We start from the raw sequence: 12,794 nt of genomic DNA, 5'->3' as shown, positions 1-12,794 counted from the left end.
CAGGCGGGCTGTCATGTGCCTTTTACTGAGGAGTGGCTTCCGTCTGGCCACTCTACCATACAGGCCTGATTGGTGGAGTGCTGCAGAGATGGTTGTTCTTCTGGAAGTTTCTCCTCTCTCCACAGAGAAACGTTGGAGCTCTGTCAGAGTGACCATCAGGTTCTTGGTCACCTCCCTGACTAAGGCCCTTCTCCCCCGATCGCTCAGTTTGGCCGGGCGGCCAGCTCTAGGAAGAGTCCTGGTGGTTCCAAACTTCTTCCATTTACGGATGATGGAGGCCACTGTGCTCATTGGGACCTTCAATGCTGCAGAAATTTTTCTGTACCCTTCCCCAGATCTGTGCCTCGATACAATCCTGTCTCGGAGGTCTTCAGACAATTCCTTGGACTTCATGGCTTGGTTTGTGCTCTGACATGCACTGTTAACTGTGGGACCTTATATAGACAGGTGTGTGCCTTTCCAAATCATGTCCAATCAACTGAATTTACCACAGGTGGACTCCAATCAAGTTGTAGAAACATCTCAAGGATGATCAGTGGAAACAGAATGCACCTGAGCTCAATTTTGAGTGTCATGGCAAAGGGTGTGAATACTTATGTACATGTGATTTTTTTCGTTTTTTATTTTTAATACATTTGCAAAGATTTCAAACAAACTTCTTTCACGTTGTCATTATGGGGTATTGTTTGTAGAATTCTGAGGAAAATAATGAATTTAATCCATTTTGGAATAAGGCTGTAACGTAACAAAATGTGGAAAAAGTGAAGCGCTGTGAATACTTTCCGGATGCACTGTATATTGTAAATAAAGCCTGTTTTAAATATATATGTATATAACATATTTATTATATGTGTGTGTGTGTGTATATATATATATATTACATTTATTTGTTTTATATTTATTATTAATATGTTACACTCATTTAATATGTATATATTTTAAATATATATAAATATATACATATAGATAATAAATAAAGCCAGAACAATTGTATATTGCATTGGAACATTATTTTCATTACAATTAAGCCACCCACAAAAAAATTCTCATTAGTGTAATGTGAAAAAAATATATATATATACAGGTGCATCTCAATAAATTAGAATGTCATGGAAAAGTTCATTTATTTCAGTAATTTAACTCAAATTGTGAAACTTGTGTATTAAATAAATTCAATGCACACAGACTGAAGTAGTTTAAGTCTTTGGTTCTTTTAATTGTGATGATTTTGGCTCACATTTAACAAAAACCCACCAATTCACTATCTCAAAAAATTAGAATACATCATAAGACCAATAAAAAAAACATTTTTAGTGAATTGTTGGCCTTCTGGAAAGTAAGTTCATTTACTGTATATGTACTCAATACTTGGTAGGGGCTCCTTTTGCTTTAATTACTGCCTCAATTCGGCGTGGCATGGAGGTGATCAGTTTGTGGCACTGCTGAGGTGGTATGGAAGCCCAGGTTTCTTTGACAGTGGCCTTCAGCTCATCTGCATTTTTTGGTCTCTTGTTTCTCATTTTCCTCTTGACAGTACCCCATAGATTCTCTATGGGGTTCAGGTCTGGTGAGTTTGCTGGCCAGTCAAGCACACCAACACCATGGTCATTTAACCAACTTTTGGTGCTTTTGGCAGTGTGGGCAGGTGCCAAATCCTGCTGGAAAATGAAATCAGCATCTTTAAAAAGCTGGTCAGCAGAAGGAAGCCTGAAGTGCTCCAAAATTTCTTGGAAAACGGGTGCAGTGACTTTGGTTTTCAAAAAACACAATGGACCAACACCAGCAGATGACATTGCACCCCAAATCATCACAGACTGTGGAAACTTAACACTGGACTTCAAGCAACTTGGGCTATGAGCTTCTCCACCCTTCCTCCAGACTCTAGGACCTTGGTTTCCAAATGAAATACAAAACTTGCTCTCATCTGAAAAGAGGACTTTGGAACACTGGGCAACAGTCCAGTTCTTCTTCTCCTTAGCCCAGGTAAGACGCCTCTGACGTTGTCTGTGGTTCAGGAGTGGCTTAACAAGAGGAATACGACAACTGCAGCCAAATTCCTTGACACGTCTGTGTGTGGTGGCTCTTGATGCCTTGACCCCAGCCTCAGTCCATTCCTTGTGAAGTTCACCCAAATTCTTGAATCGATTTTGCTTGACAATCATAAGGCTGCGGTTCTCTCGGTTGGTTGTGCATCTTTTTCTTCCACACTTTTTCCTTCCACTCAACTTTCTGTTAACATGCTTGGATACAGCACTCTGTGAACAGCCAGCTTCTTTGGCAATGAATGTTTGTGGCTTACCCTCCTTGTGAAGGGTGTCAATGATTGTCTTCTGGACAACTGTCAGATCAGCAGTCTTCCCCATGATTGTGTAGCCTAGTGAACCAAACTGAGAGACCATTTTGAAGGCTCAGGAAACCTTTGCAGGTGTTTTGAGTTGATTAGCTGATTGGCATGTCACCATATTCTAATTTTTTGAGATAGTGAATTGGTGGGTTTTTGTTAAATGTGAGCCAAAATCATCACAATTAAAAGAACAAAAGACTTAAACTACTTCAGTCTGTGTGCATTGAATTTATTTAATACACGAGTTTCACAATTTGAGCTGAATTACTGAAATAAATGAACTTTTCCACGACATTCTAATTTATTGAGATGCACCTGTATATACTGTTTACAAAGTATCTTTTCAAAATATTTGTACATTATGGTAGTATTTGATGTACTGCCTTTAATATTTGCTCATTTAAATACAAAAAATATATAATTGTATTTCTGTATTTTTCCTTATATACAGTAAAAAATACTGTATTTTAGTAATGCAAATATAGTGAAAATAACTTTTGATAAAAATAGGAATTATAAAAAGAGTCCAGCAAACAGACAAACATTTTCTTTATGCAAAATATAATTTCATACTTCTTGTGTGCTTGTGTTTGATGTGGTCTTCACCCATCACCCACCAACTGAATGAAACTGCACTGATACTATTGAAATTCACTTTCTGTATCTGTGTTCTCCCAGCATGCATCAAGACACTACAGGATATGTTTGTTTGCTAATTCAACCAACCAGAAAAGAGGACGCTGGCTGGTACACGGTGTCTGCAAAAAATGAGGCTGGCATCATATCATGCACGGCCAGATTAGACATTTATGGTGAGTCAGTTGTGTCTTTAAGGTTTCAGAACAATAAATTATATTTGGACATATGACTATAAACATACAAGTAAACATTTTTTCTAATTACTTGAATAAATTCTAATTCATTTAAATAATCTAATGATTATTGTACATGATGTTTAATTAATTAAGACCCCATTAATTAAGAGACATCATGGAATATTTGTACTTTTAATCATTTGTTTGTCACCAGGGATTAGAAATGGTTCAAGGAATAAAAATGAAAAGATTTTTTTTTTTTTGCAGAACGTAACCAAAGACGGGAACAAAGACGCTTTTAATTGTTCCAGAGTGAAAGCATTATTTTTGAATGCTGGTAACTGGTTAATAAAGTTATTTTGTTTCAGAAATGTTTTATGTAGCCAAAGACCATATGGTTTATCTTGGTAAAGTTTCAGAATTACACGACTTACTGTCACATTTTAGTTGAACATGATAAGCATGTGCTTTGATTCTAAAGGACAGAGAGAGAGAAGAGAGACCTTAGAATATAGATTGCCGTTATTTTGCAAAGAACATTATTAATCGTTCTTATATTTCGTTCAGAAACTCAGCTTACTCATTTATAATGCCTAATCCCTGTTTTTCACACCACATGACTATTGAAATATTGCAAAACTTTAAAGGAATGGTGACTAGCTACACCACCTAAAATATGCACTTGACCTTATACATTCATATCAGTTTGAACCTAAATGATGTTTAAAAATAAGTTTATGTTCAACAACTCTAAAACAAATACAGTGCATCCGGAAAGTATTCACAGCACTTCACTTTTTCCACATTTTGTTATGTTACAGCCTTATTCCAAAATGGATTAAATTCATTATTTTCCTCAAAATTCTACAAACAATACCCCATAATGACAATGTGAAAGAAGTTTGTTTGAAATCTTTGCAAATTTATTAAAAATAAAAAACGAAAAAAATCACATGTACATAAGTATTCACAGCCTTTGCTCAATACTTTGTTGAAGCACCTTTGGCACCAATTACAGCCTCAAGTCTTTTTGAGTATGATGCTACAAGCTTGGCACACCTATTTTTGGGCAGTTTCTCCCATTCTTCTTTGCAGGACCTCTCAAGCTCCATCAGGTTGGATGGGGAGCATTGGTGCACAGCCATTTTCAGATCTCTCCAGAGATGTTCAATCGGGTTCAAGTCTGGGCTCTGGCTGGGCCACTCAAGGACATTCACAGAGTTGTCCCGGAGCCACTCCTTTGTTATCTTGGCTGTGTGCTTAGGGTCGTTGTCCTGTTGGAAGATGAACCTTCGCCCCAGTCTGAGGTCCAGAGCGCTCTGGAGCAGGTTTTCATCAAGGATGTCTCTGTACATTGCTGCATTCATCTTTCCCTCGATCCTGACTAGTCTCCCAGTTCCTGCCGCTGAAAAACATCCCCACAGCATGATGCTGCCACCACCATGCTTCACTGTAGGGATGGTATTGGCCAGGTGATGAGCGGTGCCTGGTTTCCTCCAGACATGAAGCTTGCCATTCAGGCCAAAGAGTTCAATCTTTGTTTCTCATGGTCTGAGAGTCCTTCAGGTGCCTTTTGGCAAACTCCAGGCGGGCTGTCGTGTGCCTTTTACTGAGGAGTGGCTTCCGTCTGGCCACTCTACCATACAGGCCTGATTGGTGGAGTGCTGCAGAGATGGTTGTTCTTCTGGAAGGTTCTCCTCTCTCCACAGAGAAATGCTGGAGCTCTGTCAGAGTGACCATCGGGTTCTTGGTCACCTCCCTGACTAAGGCCCTTCTCCCCCGATCGCTCAGTTTGGCCGGGCGGCCAGCTCTAGGAAGAGTCCTGGTGGTTCCAAACTTCTTCCATTTACGGATGATGGAGGCCACTGTGCTCATTGGGACCTTCAATGCTGCAGAAATTTTTCTGTACCCTTCCCCAGATCTGTGCCTCGATACAATCCTGTCTCGGCGGTCTACAGACAATTCCTTGGACTTCATGGCTTGGTTTGTGCTCTGACGTGCACTGTTAACTGTGGGACCTTATATAGACAGGTGTGTGCCTTTCCAAATCATGTCCAATCAACTGAATTTACCACAGGTGGACTCCAATCAAGTTGTAGAAACATCTCAAGGATGATCAGTGGAAACAGGATGCACCTGAGCTCAATTTTGAGTGTCATGGCAAAGGCTGTGAATACTTCTGTACATGTGATTTTTTTCATTTTTTTATTTTTAATAAATTTGCAAAGATTTCAAACAAACTTCTTTCACGTTGTCATTATGGGGTATTGTTTGTAGAATTCTGAGGAAAATGAATAAGGCTGTAACATAACAAAATGTGGAAAAAGTGGAGCGCTGTGAATACTTTCCGGATGCACTGTAAATGAACTGTTTACCTTTAGCACAGACAACTAATGTAGAAACTTCACTGCAACTGAACAGACGTTTTCCCCTTGTTTTTCTCGTGCAGCTCAGTGGCACCAACACGTCCATCCACCCATGAGGAAAACACAACTTACATGAAGTCGCTACGCAGCTCTCACTGGACAAGGTCTGGATATAAAGTCTGCCTTTCCAGCGGGTGACAACGGCCCTGTCATATTCACGGCCCCTCAGTCAAAACCTACAACAGAGAGTGAGGAGCTGTAAAATCTTGCAGGTTTATGATGGTGCACAAATACGTTAAAGGCACTACATTTATATTAGAGGAATACTGTATGTTTAGTAGTTGGCATATAATGGCAGATAATGTAGTCTCTTTTTTCCTCCCTGCATTTTCTTAATATTAACAGTATTTGCACATGCATTTTCATTTAATAACCACTGAAATTGTGCCATCTTGAGGCATTAGGCATAATATGCCAGTATGTTCTGGTCTTTGATCTTTGTTTTTCACTTGTTTGCGGTTTTGCCTTCCATATTGCACATGCATATAATAAAATGATGTATTATTATTCATATGTTTTCCTTGTTATTAGGCTGTGTGTCTGTTGCATTACCAACTCTAAATAATAGCTTTCGAAGGTTTCAGGTTTTGATATAATAACGCAAGCATGCGATGTACAGCTGAATATAGATTATTTACTTTATTTTTTGTAAATGACTGTGCTAGCTATTTTAAATCTGTGCCTTTACACCAAACAATACAAGTGTTGTTATGCGAACTGACTTGCCTCTCCTTGCAAGATCGTAAATAGGGGACTATTTCCCAATAGAAAATAGACCTTTGTTTAGCACGTCATTGCAAAAGGGCCAACGTTTAAACAACCAAGTCCAGTATTTTAGAATATCTAGTAACTAATGTCTAGTATCTTGCCTATTTCTAATAATTTTTAGTGTAGATATGACAGAATCTGTTTAAGTCCTTTTCATTTTTTAAATAAAATGTGTAAAGCACAGTCATGTTCACACTCATAAGCCAATTATCTTTTAGAAATAACGAATAGGAATTTCACTGGTTCTTTGAACTTCAGGCCAATGCAACCTGTTTCTGTAAAACCTTGTGTTATTATTGCACTTCTTTTAAACAAAACTATGCTTTATTACATGCCTATGGGGGAAATAGGTGCCTCATAATTCTGCTATGCTTCATGGAAAGAATCTGTATTTTGAAATGTTTATATAATATTGTTACTGCTGCTTGATGTAATTCTCTATAGACCGAGCAATATGATAGAATCAGAAATATTTTACTAGATATTATATAGTTGTTGTGGAAGTTTACAAAGACTTTGATATGATACAGTATATTGTTATACAACCGATAGAATTATTAAATGCAAATACATATTTTGTGAAAATGTATAATAGGTTTCTTTTCTTGAAAATAAAATTATATTTATTCAAACATAGGTAATGTGTCACTTCTTTAATAATTTATGCTGTGAACAAGTTGTGCACATATATTGCATGCAGTCTGATAATAAACATTGCAGCTGTCCCCAATGAAATGTTCAATGCTGGCTGTTAAATTAGAGCTTTCTCATTTTACAATCCAGTAGCTTGACAGAAGGAAAATAGTAAGCCAGATAAGTCTCACTTAGATTACCCAGAGAAAATACAATAAATAAAACTGACTTGTTAAGTGTTGTTGTTTGGCTCAGACTGGCTAAGTTAAATATTATTTATTCTGTGATGTTAACCATTGTGCGACCTTTGGGACATTTTTGTCTTTTTCATTTTTGTTTCTTCGATCAAATTGGCTGTGTTAATGCCAACGGCGTAAATTTTGCCAAAGGTGTGTATTTTTGGGGGAATTTTAATATATCAACCTCAGTTCCTATAATACATCTAGAATACACTGTGTACACAAAATAGTTACACTCAGGACCTTCAGAACAAAAATGTCCCCATTGAAACCCATTAAAACAGCAATATTTGCAATATTGCAATATTTGAGCCCAGTGCCATTAAATTAATAAAATCATGAATTCTATGATATTATACTTTCATTCCAGAGCACTGGCTTCGAAATTTACATTTTTAATATTTTCCACCAGATAGCACCATTTTTCTCATGTTCAGCCTATGGAGCAAATACATGCTTTTCCCCTATTCTCTGTTTGCTGTATTATAGAGCACTGCAGGCCAACTGAATAAATGCTGCAGCTAAAATTGTGTGGGTGTGTTTTTATAGATGTCAGAGTGTGTTTTGTATGTGTGTATTGAGAAATGTGTGTGTGTGTGCGCAAAACACAACAGTGGCATTATATAAACAAACTTGCATTTAAAGGTTTAAAATCCTGAAAATGAATGAATATTTGGTAGTTATGATCAGGACTGATGTTGGTAAAAAAATCTAAGTCAGTGAAAGTGGAAAATAATTAACTCAGCAAAAAAAGAAACATCCCTTTTTCAGGACACTGTATTTTAAAGATAATTTTATAAAAATCCAAATAACTTTACAGATATTTATTGTAAAGGGTTTAAACAATGTTTTCCATGCTTGTTCAATGAACCATGAACAATTAATGAACATGCACCTGTGGAACGGTCGTTAAGACACTAACAGCTTACAGACGGTAGGCAATTAAGGTCACAGTTATAAAAACTTAAGACACTAAAGAGACCTTTCTACTGACTCTGAAAAACACCAGAAATAAGATGCCCAGGGTCCCAAGTGAATGTGCCTTAGGCATGCTGCATGGAGGCATGAGGACTGCAGATGTGGCCAGGGCAGTAAATTGCGATGTCTGTACTGTGAGACGCCTAGGACAGCACTACAGGGAGACAGGAAGGACAGCTGATCATCCTCGCAGTGGCAGACCACGTGTAACAACACCTGCACAGGATCGGTACATCCGAATATCACACCTGCGGGACAGGTACAGGATGGCAACAACAACTGCCCGAGTTATACCAGGAACGCACAATCCCTCCATCAGTGCTCAGACTGTCCGCAATAGTCTGAGAGAGGCTGGACTGAGGACTTGTAGGCCTGTTGTAAGGCAGGTCCTTACCAGATATCACCGGCAACATCATCGCCTATGGGCGCAAACCCACCTTCGCTGGACCAGACAGGACTGGCAAAAAGTGCTCTTCACTGATGAGTTGCGGTTTTGTCTCACCAGGGGTGATGATTGGACTCGTGTTTATCGTCAAAGGAATGAGCATTACACTGAGGTCTGTACTCTGGAGTGGGATCGATTTGAAGGTGGAGGGTCCGTCATGGTCTGGGGCAGTGTGTCACAGCATCATCGGACTGAGCTTGTTGTCATTGCAGGCAATCTCAACGCTGTGCAATACAGGGAAGACATCCTCCTCCCTCATGTGGTACCGTTCCTGCAAGCTCATCCTGACAATGCCACCAGCCATACTGCTCATTCTGTGCATGATTTCCTGCAAGACAGGAATGTCAGTGTTCTGCCATGGCCAGTGAAGAGCCCGGATCTCAATCCCATTGAGCACGTCTGGGACCTGTTGGATCAGAGGGTGAGGGCTAGGACCATTCCCCCCAGAAATGTCCGGGAACTTGCATGTGCCTTGGTGGAAGAGTGGGGTAACATCTCACAGGAAGAACTGGCAAATCTGGTGCAGTCCATGAGGAGGAGATGCACTGCAGTATTAATGCAGCTGGTGGCCACACCAGATACTGACTGTTACTTTTTTGATTTTGTTCAGGGACACATTATTCCATTTCTGTTAGTCACATGTCTGTGAAACTTGCTCAGTTTATGTCTTAGTTGTTGAATCTTTTTGTGTTCACACAAATATTTACACATGTTAAGTTTGATGAAAATAAAAGCAGTTGAAAGTGAGAGGACGTTTCTTATTGTGGCAGTTTCTTGACATGGACATTTTTGTCCTCTAAGGACCTCTGAGTAACTTTTGTTTTTATTGATGCACAAGGGTTTAGACCAAAAATGTCACCTTGCATTTATTTGATATTGATTTCAATATCTGTTACATTTAATGGAATAGTGGAATAGTAATGGAATAAAAGGGTTTTATTATATTAAATAATAATTTTTTATTGAACTCAGCTTTTTGGCTGATGGCTTTCTACCCGGACTCTTCCTTAATCCTCAGGTTGCATTTTATTGTCCAATGGACAGGACATAAGAGTGCTATTTTTTTTTTATCTGTTCAGGGTGGATGTTTCTTGGGAGCTGACTGGTATAATTTCAGAACCCAATCTTCATAGTTCCTAGTGCCCCCACCACAACTGGGATCACTTTAGCTTTCATGTTCCACATCCATGATACCTCAGTCTCCAGGTCTTTGTATTTGTTGATCTTCTCTGCTTCCTTGAGAGAGATATTCATGCTGTCTGGTATAGAAACATCTATAAGTAGACAATTGCTTTCCCTTCTTATCATGGAAGATAATGTTGGGCCAGTTTGCCCCTATGGTGTGATCCGTCTGCACCGCCATGTCATACATAAATGTGGTATCTTCCGTATTCACAACTTTCTCTGGCTGGTGCTCATACCAGTGATCAGGCACACTCAGGCCAAGTTCTTTTAACATTGACCAGTGCAGATAGCTAGCGATCTTATTATGCCAATGCATGTATTCAGTCAGTGCTAGCATGGAACTTTCTGCGATGATGTGCCTAAAATGCTCCTATTGTTGATGGCACATCTTGAGCTGCTATTATAAGACTCTCAATTTCTGCCTTGAGGCATGCACTTCGCAGCCAGTTCATTGTCATTTTGTTGTCAACATATTGTTGGTCTAAATTTTAAAAGTATTGACCGTGAAGAGACTTTGATCTGATGTTATTTATCTTCTCGCTTTTTAACACAATTTTTAGTTTGGTCTTCATTGTCAGAGTTGATGTCAGTGTCTGACTTGCATACTCAGGCTGTAGGTATTTCTTTCTGATTTCTTGTCCAATTTTAGTAAGGGAATATTTGGCTTTGGAATCTTCATCATTTTTGATTATCTGTGAACTTGTTACCAGATTGCTTAATATAGTCACTTAGCCCAAACATTGTATTGTTGTATGCACCCTCAATTTCTGTAAGGCCATGTCCACCTCTACCCCTAGGGATGTACAGGCAATCAATGTCAGCTTTTGGGTGATGAAAGTCATTTCACGTTAAAATGTTCCTTTTTTTTCAGTCCATAACTTGGAGCTCATCTTCTCCAGTCAATGATTCCAAAGCTGTACTGTGATACTGGTACGGCTAAGGTGTCAATTGCTTGAATCTTGTTCTTTGAATTCAATGCAGTACCAAGGATGAGTCTTAGGCGGCGGTAGTACTCCTTCCTGATCTCGTTCTTCATAGTGTTTTGCTGGATTTGCATCGCTTTCATCTAGTCCTAGACATTTATAGACCTCATCCTGATTTAGATTTTTTATTTCATATTCGTCATCCAGGCGATGTTCGTTGTTATCGCCAGCTTGCCTTTCTTCATGGAGACTTTCGATCACTTATCCAGCCCAAATTCCATCTGAATATCATTGCTGAACATTTTGACCAGCCTCAGTTCTTGATTTAGTTGGTCTTCGTCTTTTGCAAATTGTTTGAGATCGTCCATACAGTATAAAGCAAATTATTTATGTAGATTTTTTTTATCTGGTAGCGTAGGCACCCGTCATTCAGTATGTTTGTTAGCGGTATTAGTGAAACGCAAAATAGCAATGGCGATAGAGAGTCACCTTGAAAAATTCATCAATTGATGGCTATTCTGCCTGTCTTGATGCAACCATTGGCATGGAATAACTTCAGCTCTGTTTTCCAGCCCTTCATTACACCTTCTATGAAGCTGATGATGGTTGGGATTACTCGGTATGTTTGTAATGATGTAATGATCCAACTATGTGGGATACTATCAAATGCACTTCTTGTAACTGATCCATGCCGTGCTCAAATTCCTCTTTTTCTTTTCTGCATTCTCAATGACTGCCTTGTCTATGAGGAGCTGATCTTTGCATCCTTGCATTTTTTTCATACAGCTCTTCTGAGATCAGGGCCGTTTGGAACTTGTACATAGTTGGGAGGCACGTGATCGGGCGTTAGTCCTTTGAATCCATTGGATCCTTGCCTTTGGGTAGGAGGTATGTCACTCCTGTGGTGAATCAGTCTGGTAACTTACTCTGATCTTTGGTTGCCTCACTTATGACTTTTGCAAAATCTTGGTGCAACGCATCAAAGCTTTTGATCCAACAGTTTTGGACCTTGTCTGGAACTGGAGACTTCCAGTTGGGGAGATCCTAAATGGCCGACCAAATTTCCTCTGAAGAGAAATCCTTCCACTCTTCTGGTGTTATATCTGGGAAATTTTGGGATTCAAGTTTTATCCAGGAAGACTGGATATTATGTGGTCTATCTTCTTCCAAGATTTTTCTCCAAAAGCTTTTGATGCGCTCTTGTGAGGGTGGCTCTATTGTAGGTGCTTGCTTTTGGTTTTGTTTGAAATAGTCTGTTTTGATGGAAATGATCAGACCGTTTTATGTACCTCCTTAATCTTTGTGCTTTTACTTGGAGCTTCATTTTGAGTATTTGAATTACTTCAGCTAATGTGCATTGTTGAGCTCATGATTCTGTCTGCCTTCATGTGCACCCTATGGCCGAAATCTCTTTCCAATGGGAATCAATCCTGGTTTTCAATCATTTCTTCCATCTGGGGTCCTCGTTCAATTGATGTTGACCCTTTCTTGATGTCCTCGGTTTGATCTCGCCAGCTATGACTGCAGCTGTGGTGTAGACCAGATGGTTGAGCTCTGTAAGGTTGAGGTGCTCGTCCTTACTGATCTTGGTTAAGGCCAAGTTTGCAGCTTGTAACAGAGTTTCTGTCTGATTTTTAGCTCCATATAGATCAATGCCATTGATTCCTGTGATGCCATTGGATGTTGAGTCACCTCCACCTGCTTTGCATTTTGTATAGCCAGCAGGTCTTCTTCCATCTCGATAGGGCTCGGCACAGTCATTGATTGCTGCTTGATGTCTGTGACCATCTTGTTGATTTCAGCAGCTGTAAATATTTTCTTTTTCTCTGTTACTCTCTGTTGGTTGGAGAGTTTTAAACGATCAAAGTCTGTGAGAAACGATGGCTTGTATGCTCTCCAGACCTTATATGCACCCATTGTATTTAGGTGTGTTGTTAATTACTGCATAGTGGTATGCCCACATAACTACTTTCTTTTCTTCCCGAGTCCAGCTATGTCTGTTCTTGCTTGACTTGGTGCTGGTGGCAGATGTTTGTGC

General features: G+C 39.3%; 1 protein-coding gene across 2 annotated transcripts in view; it reads left to right on the top strand.

Moving 5' to 3' along the window:
* The window catches only part of LOC127414354 (myopalladin-like), a 36,401-nt gene extending 29,420 nt beyond the window's left edge, over window positions 1-6,981 (top strand). Inside the window, exons 20-22 of one of the 2 annotated variants that reach the window (XM_051652323.1) lie at window positions 3,023-3,156; window positions 3,427-3,496; window positions 5,609-6,981. In XM_051652323.1, coding sequence (XP_051508283.1) covers window positions 3,023-3,156; window positions 3,427-3,461 — 169 coding nt within the window. In that variant the 3' untranslated portion in view covers window positions 3,462-3,496; window positions 5,609-6,981. The remainder of the gene's footprint in view (window positions 1-3,022; window positions 3,157-3,426; window positions 3,497-5,608) is intronic. The other variant, XM_051652322.1, reaches the window with a different exon arrangement.
* Window positions 6,982-12,794: the final 5,813 nt, after the last annotated feature.

This window comes from Myxocyprinus asiaticus, chromosome 23 (assembly GCF_019703515.2).
Source record: "Myxocyprinus asiaticus isolate MX2 ecotype Aquarium Trade chromosome 23, UBuf_Myxa_2, whole genome shotgun sequence".
Taxonomy (NCBI): domain Eukaryota; kingdom Metazoa; phylum Chordata; class Actinopteri; order Cypriniformes; family Catostomidae; genus Myxocyprinus; species Myxocyprinus asiaticus.
This window is presented reverse-complemented; position numbering and strand designations above follow the sequence as displayed.